Raw genomic sequence first — 20307 nt, 5'->3', positions numbered from 1 at the left:
AAGTGAATCCAGTGTGTTTTGTGGATTCTTAGAGATCTCGAATATCATAGCCCTGGGTACTGTGACTTGTGAAATCATTTATTAAAGTTTCTTCAGTATTGCCTGTATCTTACAGATACTATGTGGGCAATGCTGAGTGACTGCATTTGGCTATTTCTGTCATCAGGGTGGAGATTTCTGGAAATTTGAGTAATGAAAACTATAACCTTCTTAACATTTTAGGTGGAACCTGAAAGTTAAGATACAGAGATGCGTATTTCTGATTTGTGCATAACACTTTTCTACTACCTAGATGATGACCTCCTTAATAAAGGGGCCGTGTTGTGTTCCTTGTGATACTGGCTCTAGCCCTTGTCAGTGTATAGTGTGTATTACATGTTTGTTGTGGTTAATGATTACTTAAATATCATTCCTTTGGGTAAAATGAATTTAGAGCCTGTAGCTGCTGTGTTGTTTACCTACTCACGTGGCAGTTTGTACCTTTTTCCTTTGGTGGGAGAGCACCAGTAAAGGGGATCGTTATTGATATATTGGCAATTATAAAAGCTTAATTTATGATAAGAGCTCAGATATCCCATGGAGAAGTAAGTTTTGTGTTGGTTCCTTCCTCACAAGCCTGTTCTGTTAGTTTGTTAGCCTCAGCATTGACATTTTGAACCAGATAATTATTTAACCGGGCTATCCATGTGCACTTTGGAATTTTTAAAAGCATCCCTGGCCTCTACCAGTGCATGCCAATAGTATTCTGTCATCGTGGCAGTCGAAAATGTCTTCAGAAGCAGCCAAATATCCCCTGGAAGGGAAAATTGTCCCCTATTTGGAAACCACTGTGTTGGAGATAAACAGTTGTTTCTTATAGTTGCATGTATTCTGGGACTCCAGCGAGTTCTATCATTGCCTTAATCCCCTTACCTCGTAGTGAGAAAAATACAATGAATTGGTAAAATTTTCAAATCATTTTTCAACCATAGGACCTTGAGATTTGAGATGTGTTACTGAGTCAGAATATAGTTCCTGTTTAAACTGTTTACCCTTAAGAATTAGCAAACCAAAACAAAGTTAGAATTTTTTAACCAGATTTACTGAGGTATTGACAAATGGACAAAAATTATACGTGTGTAAGGTGCACAATGTGATGCTTTGGTACGTGTACAGTTTGAAATCGATCACAAACTAGTTAACCTATCCATCCCCTCACATAGTTTCCATTTGTGTGTGTGATGAGGACACTTGAGATCTACTTTTTTGGCAAACGTTGAGTAAACAGCATTCTTTACTGTAGTCACCAGGCTGTGCATTAGGTCTCCACAACTTAGTGATTTTTTTTTTTTAATAGAAAGAAGGAATTCATGTTTGAAGTTGTGTGTTTTCCAGGTGTAGTTGACACACAGTATTACATATTTTCAGGTATATGCATAGTGATTGGACAAGTTTATACGTGATGTTCGGCCCACAAGTGTGGTAGCTGCCATCCGTCACCCTACAATGCTGTCACAATACGATTGACTAATGTTGCTTACACTGTCCCTTTTAGTCCCATGACTTAGAGAATTACTTCTTAAAATCCAAATGTTAAGTAATCCTACAGCACCTAATGTGATGATGTAAATGGTCTTCCTAGTAAGGCTTCACCTGGTCAGTGTTAATGGGCCAGCGCTTGACATGATTTGAAGCTAGGAAGAGTCCACATTCTGTGTGTCTTCACAATAGTCCAGATGTGAACTGAATGATGAGACAAGTTTCATGGTTTCCAATTTTATTTTTGTAAGTGAATATTAAATATTACAAGGAGTACAACTAAATGCTTCTGTCAAAACGGCAAAATTCTGTCAACATGCCTCAAATTTTTTTTTGTCCCTTTTGTATCCCGAGGGCGTTACGGTATGCCTGGGGCATAGGCTACGTTCTATATAATGAAAATGATAAAAGTTTGAGTGTTGCCTGTTTATTGAATCTTTGAAACAGACTTCAGGTGAGATTTAAAATGAAAGCAAATAAGCATTAAAGGATCTTTAAAGCAGTAAAGATGCCACGGTTTGCAGCAATAAACTAACAGAGTGATTTGTGGCCATTGTGGTCCTCCTTTCCTCCACCCGCTACTACCCTTCCAGTTACCAGATCTGTTAATTCAACCTTTGAAGTGACTGACTTGTCTGTGCCTCTGCATGTTTACTACTATTTCAGGAGTCCAAGCCACTGTCTACCTAAGCTCCCCTCACCACTCTTCTCCTCCAACCCGCTCCCCGCATGAGACAGCCAGAGTGTGCTTGATCACGTGTCTACATCTTGAAATGTTTATAAGTCCACCTCCCCACCTGGCAACCCCTTTGGTGTGTTTCTGTTGTCCTTGGGACCTAATCCAAAATCCTGGTGTAACATTTACAACCCTGCCCGCTGATTGCTGTTTACCCTCCTCCCTCATTACCTTTTGCCCTCTCTCCTGTTTTGCCAAACACACATTGCTTCAGATCCTTTCATTTGCTGTGTTCTTTCCTGTGTTAGGGTCTTGAAACTGCCATTTCCTCTGCCTGAAATACTATTCTCAGTTTAGGTAATTCTGATTTATCTTTCAAGTCTTAGTGGCACTAAGTACCACTTCCTTGGGGAGCAATGCCTTGGACCTCTAGTCAAATTTGTGTCCTTTTATATTCTTCGGATAGAGTGTTTTCCTTTCAGCGACCCTATCAACTTGCAGCTACGTGTTTGTGTGTGTGTTTAAGATGTGTCCTCACTAGGGGTGCCTGAATGGCTCAGTTGGTTAAGCATCCGACTTCGGTTCAGGTCATGATCTCACCATTCATGAGTTTGAGCCCTGCCTCAGGCTCTGTGCTGACAGTTCAGAGCCTAGAGCCTGCTTCAGATTCTGTGTCTCCCTCTCTCTCTGTCCCTTCCGTTTGCGCTCTGTCTCTCTCTTCTCAAAAACAAATATGTATTTATATAATATAGATTTTTATGTATGTATATGTATATACATATATAAATGTATATATACATGTATATACATATATATACATATATACATATATATAAATCTGTCTGCGCTAGGTTGTAAGCTCCACACAGTAGCTGCCTGTCTGTTTTTGCCTCCAATGTATATCCGTGCTTAGTGTTTGCCTAGCACATAGATTCTTAGTAGCAATTTTAGTGAAAAGTTGAATTTGCCTTGTGAGTTGGCAATGTATCAGGCTTACAACATGTTTATTGTCCTCATGTTGAATCTGAGATAAGCATTTAATTTTGAAAGAGAGTAGAAATGATTTGTTCCTGCTGCCCATAGATTAGCATATTGGGTAGCATGGAACCATGCATGAGAACTGGTGACTGGCCAGCCACATGCACGAATACATGAATGATTTCTACTTTGCCTAACAGAAAAACAATGAATATAGAGTGGTATTAGGCAGTTTTCACTCTATCCAGAACTAGGAAAGAAACCCCGGGCTTAAAAACAAAAACTTGCCTGTTTATTGCTTTATAGTTTATCCAAATTGTTATATACCATGAGTTCTTGCTTGGTGTTTTTTTGGCCAATAGAATTTCAGTATGCAGTGCACTAATATCAACTCCTGGATTGGCTTAACTACCTCTGATGTCACAATATCCCCGTGAGGAAGTCATAATTTGCTTGAAATCACATTGTACTAATAACAACTCTTGTTCTGTTTCATTGCAAGAAAGATAATCTACCAAAAATAAAAATGCTGGAAGGAGGAACATACCTCTGATCAACACAGACTTTTTTCCATTTATGTGCTTTAATTATCTACTGCCAACAATTGAAGTTAGCTTCTTTGCTACTTTTTTTTTTTTTTTTTTACAACTGATGTTTTGTTTTTTGTTTGTCAGTTAAGAGGCAAATGGAGGAATGAGCCTACTTAGAATTACTCCTTCAACTCATAGTTCTGTTTCATCTCAACTATTGAGGCTTAGCATCTTTCTACTACTTAGCCTTTCTGGCTCAAAAGGAAAAGCCATTTGGACAGCCCACCTGAATATAACATTTCAGGTGGGAAATCGGATTATATCTGAATTAGGAGAGAGTGGAGTGTTCGGAAATCATTCTCCTTTGGAAAGGGTGTCTGGTGTGGCGGTACTTCCTGAAGGATGGAATCAGAATGCTTGTAATCCTATGACCAACTTCAGCAGACCTGAACAAGCAGACTCTTGGTTGGCCCTCATTGAACGGGGAGGCTGTACTTTTACACATAAAATCAACGTGGCAGCAGAGAAGGGAGCAAATGGGGTGATCATCTATAACTATCCAGGTACGGGTAACAAAGTATTTCCCATGTCTCACCAGGGAACGGAAAATATAGTTGCAGTAATGATAGGCAACTTGAAAGGTATGGAACTTTTGCATTTGATTCAGAAAGGAGTCTATGTGACGATCATCATTGAGGTGGGAAGAATGCACATGCCATGGCTGAGCCATTATGTCATGTCTCTCTTTACCTTCCTGGCTGCCACAGTTGCCTACCTTTTCTTGTACTGTGCTTGGAGACCTAGGGTGCCCAATTCTTCCACCAGGAGGCGAAGACAGATGAAAGCAGATGTGAAGAAAGCTATCGGTCAGCTTCAACTGCGAGTGCTCAAGGAGGGGGATAAGGAACTAGATCCAAACGAAGACAGTTGTGTTGTTTGCTTTGACATCTACAAACCCCAAGATGTAGTACGTATTTTAACTTGCAAACATTTTTTCCATAAGACGTGCATTGACCCCTGGCTTTTAGCACACAGGACATGCCCCATGTGCAAGTGTGACATTCTGAAAACTTCAACCCAGACAATCTTCTGAAGATGTAACTGAGTCTTGCCAAAGGTTAAAATTAAATGAATTTTCATGTAGTACTTTATGTAGAGAGAAACTCCATCTTCTCTACCTAAGCACTGAAGAGAATGAAAGTTGCGTTTTTAAAATAAAACTCCATATCATGCCAGCTATTTGAACTTGTTGTTTTTCTATTAAGTTGTTAGACTTTTGTCTTTATCCAAATAAGAACATCATATGTTTAAAAGCAAATTAGTTTTATCTTCAAATTAAAATGATTTTGGTGTTGAGGCTATGGAGAATTAGGCATGATATTTTAAAGTTTCTTTTTTAGATTCATTTTATTATTTCTATGGGTTTTTTAATTATGAAATTAATTGTCAAATTGGTTTCCATACAACACCCAGTGCTCATCCCCAACAGGTGCCCTCCTCAATGCCTGTCACCCACTTTCCCCTCCCTCCCACCCCCCATCAACCCTCAGTTTATTCTCTCTCAGTTTTTAAGAGTCTCTTATGGTTTGGCTCCCTCCCTCTCTCTTTTTTTTTTTTTTTTTTCCTTCTCCTACCCCATGGTCTAGGTCTTCTGTTAAATTTCTCAGGATCCACATAAGAGTGAAAACATATGGTATCTGTCTTTCTCTGTATGACTTATTTCACTTAGCATAACACTCTGTTTTTGATACCTAAAATCTCTATTAAATAAATTTCATTATAGGGACGCCAGGATGGCTCAGCCAATAGAACATGCAACTCTTAATCTCAGGGTTGTGAGTTCAGGCCCCAAGTTGGGCATAGAGCTTATTTAAAAAAATAAAATCATTATATAATTAGACCTTGATTTAATTCTCCATGGTTAATCAATAGGAACTCTGGTTTCCAAAGGCACTGGGTAGATCATGAGTTCTAAGTAATTGCTTTGGATGACAACACCTCTGGTTAGGTAACTAAAATATTTTAAATTATTATAAACCTCATTTAAGGAAAGCATCACAAAAAATATCTCTTTTGTTTGTCAGAGCTTAGTTAGCCTAGCCTAGTGAATTAGCTCTGGTAGCAGATTTCTCTTCTAGAATTAACCTTAGTAAGTGCTTTTGTTTTCTTAAAATGGTGGTGAGTGTGTTTCTGCTTGGGCATTTTGACACAGTTCTAGAGTGGAGCTGAAATTTTGTTCGGCTGCCTTTAAAAATTGTGAATAAACACAAATACTTCTGTGTAACAATGGAGAGACTGAAAGATTTGGGTTTTGTGTTTGACTAAAATCTCTCTGGATGAAATGCTACACCATTGGTACCAACTTAGATGGCACTTTATGGATGTACACACTATGTACTACCCATTTTGAAGATTGGGTTGTATGGAAATACAATCAGGTTAGTGGCCTTTGGAAAAGAAAATTCACTCTTGGGAGCTGAAGTTTACTCAGTAGTATTTGTTTTTATGCCGCTTGGGTTGGGCCTGTAGGACCCTGTTCTTCTTCCCTCCCTCAAGTTTTGTTGACTCACATTTCATAAGAACAACTAGCTCCCTTAGCCCTGGTGAGACCCAGCCAAAACTGTCTCTCAGCATCCTGTGTTGTAAGGACAGACATTTGTGTTCAAGGTAAAAATTCTTGCTTTCCTAGCCAGTGGAGATAAGAACCACTGAGAGATACCCTCATGAAAGTGTATGCCCCTACACCAAGGGCTGTCCATGTTTGTTAGTCCACAAGTCACTTTGGTATGAAGTCCTTTTGTGCCAGTGATAGAAGTGGAGCAAAAATATAGGCAGAACTGATAGTGTATGTGGGGATGGGGAAGGGCAGTTTCTATCAGGGATGTTTGATTTTAGCAAATGTTTTGTTCAAAGCATCTGTGACCTTTAACACTGCTGTTGGTGTTAATCTAAATGAGGGACCTTGATGTTTTATTAAAATCAATAGTTGCCTTTTTGTTTAAAATGAATGATGCGAAGACTGCTAAACAGAATTGTTTCCCCTTATACTCTTCCTCTCTTCCCTCAAAATATTGTTAGATCAGTAACAGATGTCAGTGTCTGCAGAGAAAAGAGATTAAAGTTCTTTACTGCTGTCATCCCTATGGATAGGCAACGTAAGAGTGAGACAAGTGAGGCTAAAGTAATCTAACAGGATACCCTCCTTTTAAAAATCAAAACCAAATCAAACCAACGAATCTGAGCAAGCAGTTGTTAAATAAACTTAGTACAGTGCTTTATGTGATAAATAAAAAATCTCTTGTGATCACGTGAGTGAAAAATGGTAGTAACGCTCATTGCTTTTACCACATAATTGTTCTTCATGCTAATTCCTAATTATTTTAAACTTGCCATTTTGTTGCATGTTTCCTCGATTTGTGAAGAAGAGTGATAATGCTGTGGCTTTCTTGCATATGCTTTCAGGTGTGTGTGTGTGTGGTATGAGTTTTATATTTCTGATTTAATGTGATACCTGTTAATATGTTGCTCAGGGATTGACTTGATCTTACAACCTAGGTATCACCCATAACAGTATTTGAAACTCTCAAGTCAGTAAGTTGACAGCAGATTCAAAGCTGTTATCTAATTGGTTGTGTTATCTTTTATGTCATAATCACATCACCCAATTGTAAACAGTATCTGGAGTTACATTAGTGGGACTGGGATTTTTTTTTTTTTTTCAATCTAAAGGGTTTCTCTTCCTCTCTCTAATAAAACATCTGAACCTACTAAGACCTCTTTAAGAATTTCTTACAAAAACATGCTGGAAGACCGTGGAACTTGTTTTCACCCTGAAGATTTTTCTCATTTTATTTTCGACTGATTTCCCACAGATGTGGAAGCCACATCTTTTTGTTGGGTTGGTTATTCAGTCGCTAGGTGGGGAGAGAGATGACTCCACTCAAGATTAGCACTTACAGAAACAAAACTGCCTCTTCCTGGCTTATGAAATTCAGTTTTCTTTGGCTTCTTAGTCACAATTGTTGCAGAGCCAGTGCGGTCTGGACTGCTTACATGAACATCTCGTTTCATGTTGGGAATCGGATGTTGTCAGAGTTGGGGGAAACGGGAGTGTTTGGAAGAAGCTCCACTTTGAAGAGAGTGGGAGGAGTTATCGTGCCACCTGATGGAAAAACTCAAAATGCATGTAATCCCAGTACCAGTTTCAGCAGATTGAAGAACTCAGAGACCTGGCTTGCACTTGTTGAACGAGGTGGTTGTACCTTCACGCAGAAAATTAAGGTGGCCATTGAGAAGGGAGCCGGCGGAGTGATCATCTACAACTTTCCAGGAACTGGCAATCAGGTTTTCCCCATGTCTCATCAGGCATTTGAAGACATCGTTGTGGTGATGATTGGTAACCTCAAGGGCGTGGAGATTTTGCATTTAATTCAGAAGGGAGTTCATGTTACAGTCATAGTTGAGGTGGGGAGGAAACACATCATCTGGATGAATCACTATTTTGTCTCTTTTGTGATTGTCACAACTGCTACTTTAGCATATTTCATCTTTTATCGTATTCGGAGACTTTGGATAGCAAGGATTCAGAACCGGAGATGGCAGCGGTTAACAACTGATCTCAAGAAAGCCTTTGGCCAGCTGCAGCTTCGGGTTCTGAAAGAGGGGGATGAGGAAATCGGTCCAAATGGAGATAGGTGCGTAGTTTGCTTTGAACTCTATAAGCCTAACGATACAGTTCGTATTCTCACTTGTAAACACTTTTTCCACAAGAGTTGCATTGACCCCTGGATTCTGGCCCATGGGACGTGCCCCATGTGCAAACGTGACATTCTTAAAGCTTTGGGTATTCAGGTGGATGTTGAAGATGGGACAGAATCTTTGCAGGTTCTCATGTCAAATGAATTGTCCGATGCCCTGTCCCCTGATGAAGAAGAGACAGACAGTGAACTTCCTCCTGTGAGAGGATCTGATGAAGTGACGCCTTTGGAAGCGGGGGAGGTGCCACTGCCCCCTCAGAATGACAGCCAGCCTACTTCAGTAGTTGAAGATGTTCATCCTTTACCTTGACAGCATGACCTTTGAGCAAGTGGATTAAACCTGTTTGTCAACTCAAGTCCTAATACTGACAAGCAGTTTGTCTGTTTGAAGTGTGGTTTTTGTGTCCTCTTGTTACTTTGGTAACTTTCTGCATTGTTTGTCAAGCAGAAAAAGGGCCTAGCAGGATTTTTTTGTTTACCTTTTTGCCTTTGCTAAATTTAACTTTTTGTCCATGTCTATTGAGTATATATGTCTATTTCTTTGTACACATCCATGTTAAAATCAAGAATGAACTTTCCCCCCTAAATGTTTGTACATATTCTGGGCTCCATTTTGATAAGAAAATTGTTCATATATTCGCATGTTCCTTATACAGAAGCCATCAATTGTTTGGGAACGATAAATTATCTTATGTGCTAGAAAGAGTAATATTTTTGATATATTTATAGTACAATATACTACTTTTGAAGTCAATGTGTGCTGTGGTTTTTCATTCTTAGCATGAAAATTTTGCTGGCCAGAATTTTATTACTCTCACCCTTGGCAAGAAGTTCTTTTCAAGCTGTTAGTACATTTTGATGGGCTCTGCATATGCATGGTGATAGTAATTTTAAAAGTAAAACACTAGCACTTTTCAGTGAACAGCAAATAATTCAGTGCCCAATATTGCTGAAAAGTATTACATGTTCATGATTTGTGGAAAGATTTAAGTGGTCAAGAATTCCTATGGTGTTTATTAGGGTGTATTCATTTCCTATGTATTTCAGCTTACTAAGTATGTTTTGTCATTAAAGATTTAAAACGTGCTAGATTATTTTCAGGTAAGTATCACAATGTAGATGTTCTTACGACAGCGTTTGTGTTTATTTTGTTCACTGTATTTTCAGGATCTAGCAGAATGCTGGACACTCATAGTTTTGAGTGAAAGGATGAGTAATAAGTATTTTTTTTTTCTGTAACATAAATATATATTAATATGAAAACCTGGGTAGTTTATCCCAATCATACAAAATAAGGGGAACTTAGTCCTGACAATTTTCATCCTAAATCACCTTGACAAAATAGAAAACTGATTCTCAGCTCAGAATCCATTATTTCAACTTAACATATATAGTTCTAACAAGGAGCTTTGAACTCTTCCCGGCCTGACAGTGGGTTTTTAGTTCTTGTGCAACACTAAGAGAGTGGGGTTTTTTGTTCTTGGCAACACTGGAGAGAGATCTGTTAGGAACTTTCTTGAGTTCAATGCTGACAACCCTGGAATTCAGAAGCCGGTGGAAGGGCAACAGTTGATTCTAACTGCAACACCGTCAGACTATTTAAAGGAGGGAGAAACAATCATTGAAGGCCAGGGAGAATCGAAACACAGCAAAATGTGTCCAAGATGACCAGGTAGAGGGGTGAAACTTGACTTGGTACACACATGTTTCTTTTTATTTTTGAGAGTGAGTGTGCTATCGGGGGAGGGGTGGAGGGGCAGGGAGAATCTTAAGCAGGCTCCATTCCGGGCATGGAGCCAGATGAAGGACTTGATCTCAGGAGTCTGAGATCATGATCTGAGCCGAAATCAAGAGCTGGATGCTTAACCGACTGAGTCACCCAGGCACCTTTACACAGGCTCTTATACCTAACCGGGGAGAGGTTTGATTCAGTTAATCAAAGGAACTGGTCTTTGAAAGAACTACAGAGCACCGATACTGTGGAGGATTTCACAGAAACACTGTTTGGCAGATTTTTTTGCTTTTACCTGGGAGAGTAAATTTGTTTGAGGTACCAAGGATCACTTTAAAGAGACAGGAGACTGAAGATCATTTAAAAGCCACTCCTACTAGAATCTGTTGCTAAATCCAGGATAAGTTGTCTTTCTCAGACTGGCCACTGTTGGCATCTCAGTCTCTAGGGCTAGCAGCTCATGGAGTGGCAAGGGTGACTTCCACTGGTTGCCCAAGAGAATCATTGGAACTATGGAAGTGAATGCATCTTGGCAGCCCCCGAACCTAGGTTCTAGAATCATTACAGCTGTGTGTCCTCCTGGAAAATTAAATATGGGTTACATGTTCCACGATAGACCTAGCATTTAAATTTGCTTTTCACACTAACTGCCATTGTGTTCTCTTTCAGTCCTTCCTGTGCCTCCTTGGTTTTTCCTTTTGGTTCATCATTGTCAACCGTAAACATGACTTATCATGTGTACAAAATTAACATATATTTACTTTCATAATTCAGTGTCTCAATGATGGACATTTAACGCACTGTGGGCTTATTGTCTTGATCTGAGAATTTTCGGTGGATACCCTTTAAAAGGTGTTAGAACCTGTATTTGTGTTGGGGAAGGAAAGGTCAGTGAGCTTGGAACCTGTCATTGCTGAGTTGTCTACCATGTAGTAAGTAGAGGACTAAATGCTTTCTCTTATGTCCGAACAAAAGTTTTAATTTTTGTCTTTAGAATGTTGTAAACAGATCAGTTAAACCACTTTTGCTGAGTTTAATAACTAGAACCTGGAAATAAGGCTGCTGTGTCAAATTTAAGGTATTATTCATCGTAGTAAATTTTTACCTATTTTGTGGGCTACCTCATTTTCTCTTAGCGAGGTAAACATATTTTGTCATAATGGCATGGGACCATGATAGGAACTGTCTTGCTCCTAATACCAGCGTCATGATACATTTCCCTTGTGTTTCTTCGTACATACTTTTGCATTCCCTGGTAGTTGATTCCCCACACCCACCTCTAATAGGGGGGGTTGATGTTCCTTATAAAAATGCAACTTCTTTGCTTCATTACTGGGATATATTAGGTTTAATTATTTACTAAACCGAAAGTGGCCTTAACCACTTGGTTGAACTTGACCACTGATTGGGTGATGCAATAGGTGATTTTATCTATACATTTCCTTGTATGACAAGACACACTAAACTATAACCCTGTCTCTTGCTATAGAAATACTGTAATGTAGTTGTGCTGTAGAGAAATGTTGGCCAACCATACTATTTACAATAGTATGTGTACTTTAAAAGGCTTAGCTTGAGAGCTGGTGTTTCCGATGGTATTTAAGTTTTGTGTACAGTTAATGTTTTCTCCTACAGACTTTCAGGTTTTTGAAGTGGCACACAGGAATCAAGGAAAGGATCAGAATTTAGAGAAGCACTGATGTAAAAAAACAAAAGAAAAAAACATTCACTCCTGGCTACTGTGTGAAGAGTAATGGCGACTCCATGTTCTTACTCCATCATTTCCTATGGGCGCCAGTTTCCGTCTTTTAGAATTTATTTGGCTTTGTGTTTGGTGCATTTTTAAGTGTTTAGTGCTTACTGATGAAGAATACGGATTATGAGTTACTGCAGTTACCAAAAGAAATATCTTAATACCTGTTTTTATAAACTGCAAGTACTTTTTTTAGAAAAGGAGGGAATAATAATGCACTTGAGATTGGCTGCTCCCTGTGCACAGGTGTTAAAGCTCATCACAGTCCCTCCACAAGAAACCTGCCTTATTTGTAGATATTCTACCTATAAGTCTTCACAGTTGTGCTGTCATCTTAGAGCTCTGAGATAGAGTTCCTTGAGGACTTCAGCTGCTGACATGAACTTTCCTCATTGTTGACGACCAGCGTAATCCTGATTTCAAAACTTCTCTACACCTGTAGTGTTCATCTCCCAATTCTACAACACACCATTGTCACCGCCATCAGCTTGTGTCATTTTTGAAAATGACTCAGCTAAGAGCATCTTTTTCAGAATTACCTCTTTGAATTCACTTGACTTTTCCTTTCCACCCCTTGCTTGCTTTGTTCTCATTCTATGGTTTCCTGTACCCATTCTTTTTCAGCCCATCTCTTTTCCAGCTGCAGCCTAGAACCAACTATCAGCCATTTGTTTTGTTCTACCACATGCCACTGAATTCCTTGCCTTCTAAACTTTTTTCCAGGACCATTGGTTGTCTGAGTCATCTCTACTGATTTTTACCAGATACTCAGTTCTGTTTAAAAATTCTTTATTCTCGGGGTGCCTGGGTGGCACAGTCAGTTGAGTGTCCAACTTCAGCCAGGTCACGATCTCGCGGTCCGTGAGTTCGAGCCCCATGTCAGGCTCTGGGCTGATGGCTCAGAGCCTGGAGCCTGTTTCCGATTCTGTGTCTCCCTCTCTCTCTGCCCCTCCCCCGTTCATGCTCTGTCTCTCTCTGTCCCAAAAAAAATAAATGTTGAAAAAAAAAATTAAAAAATTCTTTATTCTCAGGGTGCCTGGGTGGCTCATTCGGTTGAGTGTCTGACTTCAACTTAGGTCATGATCTCACAGTTTGTGGGTTTGAGCCCTGCATCAGGCTCTGTGCTGACAGCTTAGAGCCTAGAGTCTGTTTCAGATTCTGTGTCTCCCTCTCTCTCTGCCCCTCCCCACTCATGCACTGTCTCCCTCTGTCTCAAAAATAAACAGTAGAAAAAATTTAAAAATTCTTTATTCTCAGGGTGCCTAGGTGGCTCAGTTGGTTAAGCATCCTACTTCGGCTCACATCATGATCTGAGTTTGTGAGTTCGAACCCTGCATCGGGCTCTGTGCTGACCACTCAGAGCCTGGGCCCTGCTTCAGATTCTGTGTCTCCCTCCCCTGTTGGCTCGTGCATGTGCACGCTCACTCGCTCTGTCTCAAAATAAATATTAAAAAATTTTAAAATTCTTTATTCTCTTAAGTCCCTCTTTTGTTTCTCATGGAGCAGTGCTTCTTGACCTTGGCTACACATCAGAATCCTGTTGAAGGCTCTTAAAATTCTCCATGTCCAGACTGCACCCAGCACCTGTGCTTTGGACTCTGGCTTCAGAATTTTTTTTAGTTACCCAGTTGATTGCAATAAACAGACAAGATCGAGAACCACTACCATAGGGCTTTTTCAGAGAGCCTTTATGTTAATCAAGTTCCTTGTTTCACCTTCTGCTTACTTCTTATTGACTTGTTTTCACTTTGCTCAAGATATTGAGGTGGAAATCTAGCAAGTCATGAAGGGTGATATTTCATGAAGAGCAATTGATAAAGGCTTCTGGGAATATGAAGGAATGGATTTCAGCTAGAGAAGCAAGAACTCTTAGCTCCATTTCAACTGTTACTTCCTTCTCTATCATTTGGGAAGAAGCACATTTTAATGGAGGGAAGGATGTGAGCAGCAGTGTGGTTCCCCCCACCAAAGAAATATATTGTTGGTAATTCAGGCAGTAAAATAATCATGTAAGAATTTAAGAATGTTGATATATCATGGATTATTATTATTTTTTAAGAGAGTGAGTGCATGAGAGGGGTAGAGAGAATCCCAAGCAGGCTCCGCACTCAGCCATGAGCCCTACTCAGGGCTCCATCCCACAACCCCGTGATCATGACCTGAGCTGAAATCAAGAGTCAGACACTTAACCAGCTGGGCTACCTAGGGTCCTCAGATCATGGATTGTTAATCTGTTTTTTTCTTTTTCAAGTATTTAAATTCCAGATAACATGGTATAATATTTCAGGTGTAAAATTTAGTGATTTATCACTTAAAATACCCAGTACTCATCACAAGTACCTTCCTTAATCCCCATCATCCATTTAACCCATCCCATACTCCAAACCTCTAGCAACCCTCAGTTCTCTATAGTTAAGAGTCTGTTTTAACAACAGTGTTTTCTAAAGAAGTTAGTATCCTGTAGAATTTTGATTAAGGAACTTGAAGACCAGGAATTCTGGAGGCTGTTGTAAGAATCCAGGAGTGATAAAAAGAAAGTGTAAACAAAAACAATAATAGGTGAAATTGAGTAAGAGAATTCACCTTCAAGATAACATGTGCTTTGATTTCATTTGCTGATTTATATTTTTGATCTGATTTTTTTAATGACCAAGTTGGTACTGATTTCAGAACTTGCCTTTATACCCATAACTTTCATCTTCAGTTTAGCAACACCGTGAATAAAGAATAGAAGGGTTAGGGTCAGCAGGAGTAGAGGAATGGTCAAGGATGACTCCTAGATTTCCGTCTGGGGCACTAGGTGATAATGGTGCTATTCATTGGAGTAGAAAATAGGTGAATCAAGCTTTTGGGGTAGAAGAAGAGTTCACATTTTGAATGTGCTGGATTTGAGGAGCCCACATAACTTACAATAATGTTCACTACACAGCTGAAAATAATAGGTCTGTAGGAATTAAATGAGAACATAGCAAAAGAAAGGATCTGTGCAGAGTAGTCAATTGTGGCGATTTACTAACAAAACGACCCACCATTGACTTGTATATTAGTGGTAATTTACCAATGTAAAATGTAATACTGCTGTTTTTGGATTCCTTGATTTTATGGTATTCCCATGGAAGTGCTATATGGCTTTTTCTCTCAAAAAGTGGTGGTTAGGATGGTAGTGTGGTGATAACCGTTTCAGTATGACAGGATGCTGTTCCGTGCGTTTATCAGGCAGACACTCATTTAACCCTAACAATAACTCTGAGATATGCTCATTCTTTAGATGATAAAACTTAGACCCACAGAGGCTAAGCAGTTTGCCTAAAGTTAAACAGCTGTTATGTGGCAGCATCTGTGTTTGACTTTGGTCTGGTTCCACAGCTGTTGGCCTTTACCACAGCACTACAATTAGCTTGAAAAACCAGTTTTTAATAGGAGTTTTGTTTTGAGGACTTCAAGAATTGGGCCTTAGAAGAAAATTCCCAGCTAAAAGATACTGGGAGTGCTGGTGAGAGGGTGGTGCAAGTGATAACTGGAGAAATCTCCGGACGATTTAGGGATACAGGAGCATGGGTGGCTGAGGGTTGTAGGCAAAATGTATCTAATGGAGAAGGGAAAGTTGAGCTCAAGGGGAATGTCTGCTTACATTTAGAAAGTATGGATTCTGGAGTTGATCTCATACAAAAAATCAATTAGTTGGGGGGTTTTATGTAGTCTTTTATTCCTTTGAAGTTGGAAAGGGTTAAAAATAATTTTTACAATTACCCTAATAATTGATAACACTCCATTTTGCATGTTCAGGGATAAGCACAGTTGCCTATTGAAAAGAATACCATGCTTTTTTATACATCAGGTGACCTGTATTCATATCCTTTCCCCCAAGGCAGAGCATCTCAGAACAGTAGTCCTCAGGCCAGTATCGTTAGCATCACTTGAGCCTGTTGGAAGTGCAGGTTCTCAGCCCCCAGTAGACCTTTATGGAGCCAGAAAAGTTGGGGAGGAGGGGAGGGAGGCCAATACCTGTTTCAACGAGTCTTCCAGCTGATTATGATGGACATTCAAGTTTAGGGATCTCTACTGTCTCAGGAAGTTTATTTTCAGAAGAGGATGCATCACATAGTTGTCATCAGATAGAAATAGTATACATGAAAATAATGGTGAATCTTAAAGCAGTACACAAATCATAGTTGCTATTGTTGTATTAAGAGACCTAGTAGGCATTTTTCACAGGTCCAACTTATCAGATTTATGTAGGACTTGTGCATATAAATGCTTACTCCTTTCCTCTCCTAGTTCTCGTTTCTCTACCACCACTATCATACTGCCAAGGGATTTGTGAAAAAAACAGATTATAGACAATTTAGGAATTCCAAAGTAGAAGGTTAGGAAAAAAAAAAAAAAAGCTTAAAGCAGTCGATGCACTGGGTAAGGATTGTTTCTAATATCACCTATGTAGTAGGTCTGAAAATAACCTACTAAAACGGGACCATAGATGAAATGCAGAAGGGAATTAGGTAAATTCTTGGGTTTGGGTTCAGAAAACCAGCCTCACAAATACTGGAGGGAGACTCCGTTTAGAGTCCATAAATACAGAGCTGAAAATACATCTGTGCAGCTACCTGAAAATGCTTGGCGTCTTCTGTGTGAATAGCACCACTGCTTCTGTAGCAGGAGTTACTCCTTTTTGTGTTAATGGTGAGCATCTTACCCATATGGCAGATTCATTGATAATTTCATTCAACAAATATTGATTGCCTTGGAAGTCTAGGAATAAACCATACAAAACCCATTGCCCTGATGGAACTTGCTTTCTAGCATGATTAAGTTCCAGGATAAATGTAATATGTTAAATAGTTTTAATTGCTGTGGAGAACAGACCGAAAACAGGATGGGAACTGTCAGAAGCAGAGTTGCAGTTTTAAATGGAGTAGGCTTTGAGGCGCCTGGGTGGCTCAGTCCATTGAGCGTCCAATTCTTGATGCTGGCTCAGGTCATGATCCCGGGATCATGGGATTGAGTCCCACATCGGAGTGTGTGCTGAGTGTGGAGTCTGCTTAAGATGGTCTCTCTCACCCTCTGCCACTCTCCCCTGTTCACACTTGTGCTCTCTCAAAACTAAAAAAATAATAGTAATAAAAAATAAAACTGGAGGAGACTTCACAAAGATGAAAAACTGAACCAAAGACCCGGAGGGAATGTGTGCCATGCACTAAAACACATGCACGGAAAGGGCAGCACGTGCAGAGGAGAGCCGCCAGGTTAGTAAGGGGGCCTGTCATCTGAAGAATGTTTAACCTCACAGCTTGAAGACCGGGTTAACTGCCATTAAAAAGCTTGAGGAATGGCCTTTGGCAGAACGGAGGTTGTCTTTGCGATGACATGAGGTAAAAGTCTGTGAGAGAATGACAGCTGTAAGGAAAGTGTTGCCACCGGGAAACAACCTTCCTGTCCTTGGTCCTGTCCTAGGCAGATTATGGCAGCGGAGAGTTTCTCTTCCCTAAAGGAATCGGTTGTTGCTTAGATATCATTTTAATGGTGGTGGTGAGGGAATCCATGTTTTGAAAGAACCCTGGGATTTGTACCCTTGAAGTCCCTTACTATCCTGAAAGCCAAATTCTGGGATTAAAAACCAACAATGTTATTTCATGCATAGTAGCCATCTTGTGGAAAAACAAATAACTGCAAGGTATAAACCACAAAAATTCAAGTATTTACTGAGCACAATTGTATGCCAGAGAGATGGTAGTTCAACAAGTTTTGGGTTCATTTTCTGTACCATAGCAGAATGTTTGCTTTGAAGATTGACTTCCTTTCCAGAAATATTTTTCATTTTCATTTTGAAACTTCATTTCTCTGCTGTAGGCTCCTGGCTTATCAAGAGTAAATAACTTGGTATCCTTAAGATTCATGTTTTAGAAACCTAGAATATGAAAGGGTAGTAGCTCATTCTCTGGTATCCTGATAGTATTGTAGAAAAAAAAATGTTTTGGTTTTTAGAAATGGTCTTTCTCAATTTCGGTGTCAACATTAGTATATCACCTGTCTTCTCAAAAGTTTCCTGAGATATTGTATCTGCAGCAAAGGAACGAGTATTTGTTTTCCAATCCATCATGGATTATTTTGTAAAATAAAACCCATGTGTTTTATTTCCTCTGAAAATGTATAACAGAAGTAATTTGGATTGATGAAGGGATGGATGGATATGTGAAAGAAACACTAGAGTAAAATGTCATTTGTAGAATCTAGGCTGGGAGGTAGGTATATGTCAGAACAAAGGCAGTTGTTAGGAGTTTTAGCTTCTGATCTCTTCACATTTGATAAAGGAATGAAGATTGGTTAAATCAGTGATTTTTCAGACCACCAAAAGCTTTTTTTTTTTTTTTCAATTTTTACGTTTGGACACTTCCATAGCAAAATGTTGATTAAAACTCTGCTTTTGGATGTTATGGCATTGTCCCATCACTGCAAGTTTCTAAAACGTCTCTGTACTCTTTGATGGACAGATGATGATAATTTGAGAGTTGGCGTTGGTCCATGGATCACACTTCCCATAACACTGATGAAACTCATACATTACTATATTATATAATAAATGAAAACGTATTGAAGAAGGCCGTTACCCCTATTCCACCAGCGGGGAAACTGACCCAGAACATTGCATGTTCTCAGCTTGTGTCACACCTGGAACACCCAGGGCTGATTCCCTTTTTGTTACATTATTTTCCAGCCGACAAAAGGAGAGTGACACAGAAATGGAGGATGAGGTGAACAGAATTAGAGAATTGATGCTGGACTATTGTAGAAGAAGAGGACTGAGCACGTTCTTTGTTCCATACAATAAAGGATTTATTGAACGTTAGGTACTATGAGACTCCAAAAGTAATCCACTGTTTAGTATTCTTTTTTTCTGTATCATAATCATGAGTGGGGGGGGGGGGACATCTTTGTAAAACAGAACAAAGTAGCTCAACCCAGAAACTTAACAGTTTCTATGGTACCATGAAACATTGAAACAAGAGCGAGGAGATGGGTGCAGAGAGGGTGGCATCTTTTTTCACTCTATTTGTATAGAAAAATACTGTAGAAATTCACATTTTCTATGTCATGGCTTGCTTTTCCACTGCGAACATGAGGTTTTTTTTCTTTGAACCCTAAACCATCCCAGTCTGGAGATTGGAATCCCAGCTAGTACCCAGTGATTTTGGTTCCGTGTGTATGGAACTTAAAGTGAGTGGGTTGGTGACTTTTTTCAGCTTCAGCCTCTCTAGTTACAGGGTTAAGGAAAGTTTGCCATTGGTTTAAGGAAGTTTAAAGGACATTCTTAAGCTGAAAAATACTTGTAAAGAAAACTGAAGGATCTGCTATTGGCTGATATTACAAGAAAAACTTTATAAAAACTTTGTAATGTTGACAATAGAAATAGCATGTATATGTTTTTCCAAAAAGCTTCGTATTTTTCCAATCACCTTTATGTTCATCTGGATATAAGTTCCCCTCAATCGAACTATAGGACAATGCAAGAAGACTTTAGTAGTTTAGGGGGTTCAGATTTGCTCTAAGGGCTTTAGGTGAGTTATAACAAAAGGGTCATTTGAGAATACCTGCTTTCTAGTTTAAGGATAGAGGTTTAAAGTTATCACCCAATTTTTCAAGTAAGAGATGGTTTGCTATCATTGTTAAGTTATATTTTCACATTTGATAAGGGAATGGGATTGGTTAAATTAGTGGTTTCCAAACTGTTAGAATTCATGGATCAGTAAAAACAAACAAAAGAAAACCCCCCGAAGTCAACTACAGCTTTATTATTTTTGTCAAGAAGGATCATTAACCACAACAAAAAATTGATTCACAATTTACTGTTAATAACATTGTATTACAAGTAAGTGACTTGTTGTACCTATGATTTCTATCAAAATATTGGAGTGAATATAGCTTTACTAAAATTACTTTGCAATCTACATGTCTTTACATTGAATTAGGGAAAACCATCTTTTGGATTCAGTAACTTTCCCAAATTCCTTGCTACTATGAGGACTCATGATTTCCTTTAAAATTTGAGTGTTGAATGATACCAGATCCTACAGAGGCTTTAAAGGTACAGCTCTAATGAAGTTCATAGTCTAAGCAGGGGAAAGATACAGGGATTGCTGTACAGAATTTGCTGCAGCATGAGAACAGGTTAGGTTCCGTTCCTTAAGAGAGGATGGGGAAGCCCTAAGAAGGCTCACAATGAAGAGGCGGCATCAAGGCCGTGGGAAGCTTCACAAAGGAGGGTGGACAGTAACAGGAGAAAATTCCGTACCTCCCAATTCTCTTCATCCACCCAATTCTGTAGCTCAGTTTCATTAACCATAAGTTGATAGATCCCCAAATTTTAT

The 20307-nt window shown here is 39.3% G+C and overlaps 3 protein-coding genes across 25 annotated transcripts in view; all 3 read left to right on the top strand.

Moving 5' to 3' along the window:
- CADPS2 (calcium dependent secretion activator 2) overlaps window positions 1-20307 on the top strand; it is a 540930-nt gene that overhangs the window by 161202 nt on the left and 359421 nt on the right. The window lies entirely within an intron of this gene.
- RNF148 (ring finger protein 148) lies at window positions 3244-4937 on the top strand. The gene has a single exon (XM_003982985.6). It carries the CDS (start codon window positions 3866-3868, stop codon window positions 4793-4795), a length of 930 nt encoding a protein of 309 aa, XP_003983034.1. The 5' UTR covers window positions 3244-3865; the 3' UTR covers window positions 4796-4937.
- RNF133 (ring finger protein 133) lies at window positions 5416-8834 on the top strand. The gene has a single exon (XM_023250527.2). The coding sequence runs from the start codon at window positions 7633-7635 to the stop codon at window positions 8767-8769; it is 1137 nt and encodes a 378-aa protein (XP_023106295.1). The 5' UTR covers window positions 5416-7632; the 3' UTR covers window positions 8770-8834.

Source organism: Felis catus, chromosome A2 (genome assembly GCF_018350175.1).
Source record: "Felis catus isolate Fca126 chromosome A2, F.catus_Fca126_mat1.0, whole genome shotgun sequence".
Lineage (NCBI taxonomy): Eukaryota > Metazoa > Chordata > Mammalia > Carnivora > Felidae > Felis > Felis catus.
The sequence above is the reverse complement of the archived record's forward strand: the minus strand, read 5'-3'. Positions and strand labels throughout refer to the sequence as shown.

Bases quoted from the DNA above. Each gene is read 5' to 3' on its own strand.
- RNF133 (XM_023250527.2), top strand. From the start codon at position 7,633: ATGACTCCACTCAAGATTAGCACTTACAGAAACAAAACTGCCTCTTCC.
- RNF148 (XM_003982985.6), top strand. From the start codon at position 3,866: ATGAGCCTACTTAGAATTACTCCTTCAACTCATAGTTCTGTTTCATCT.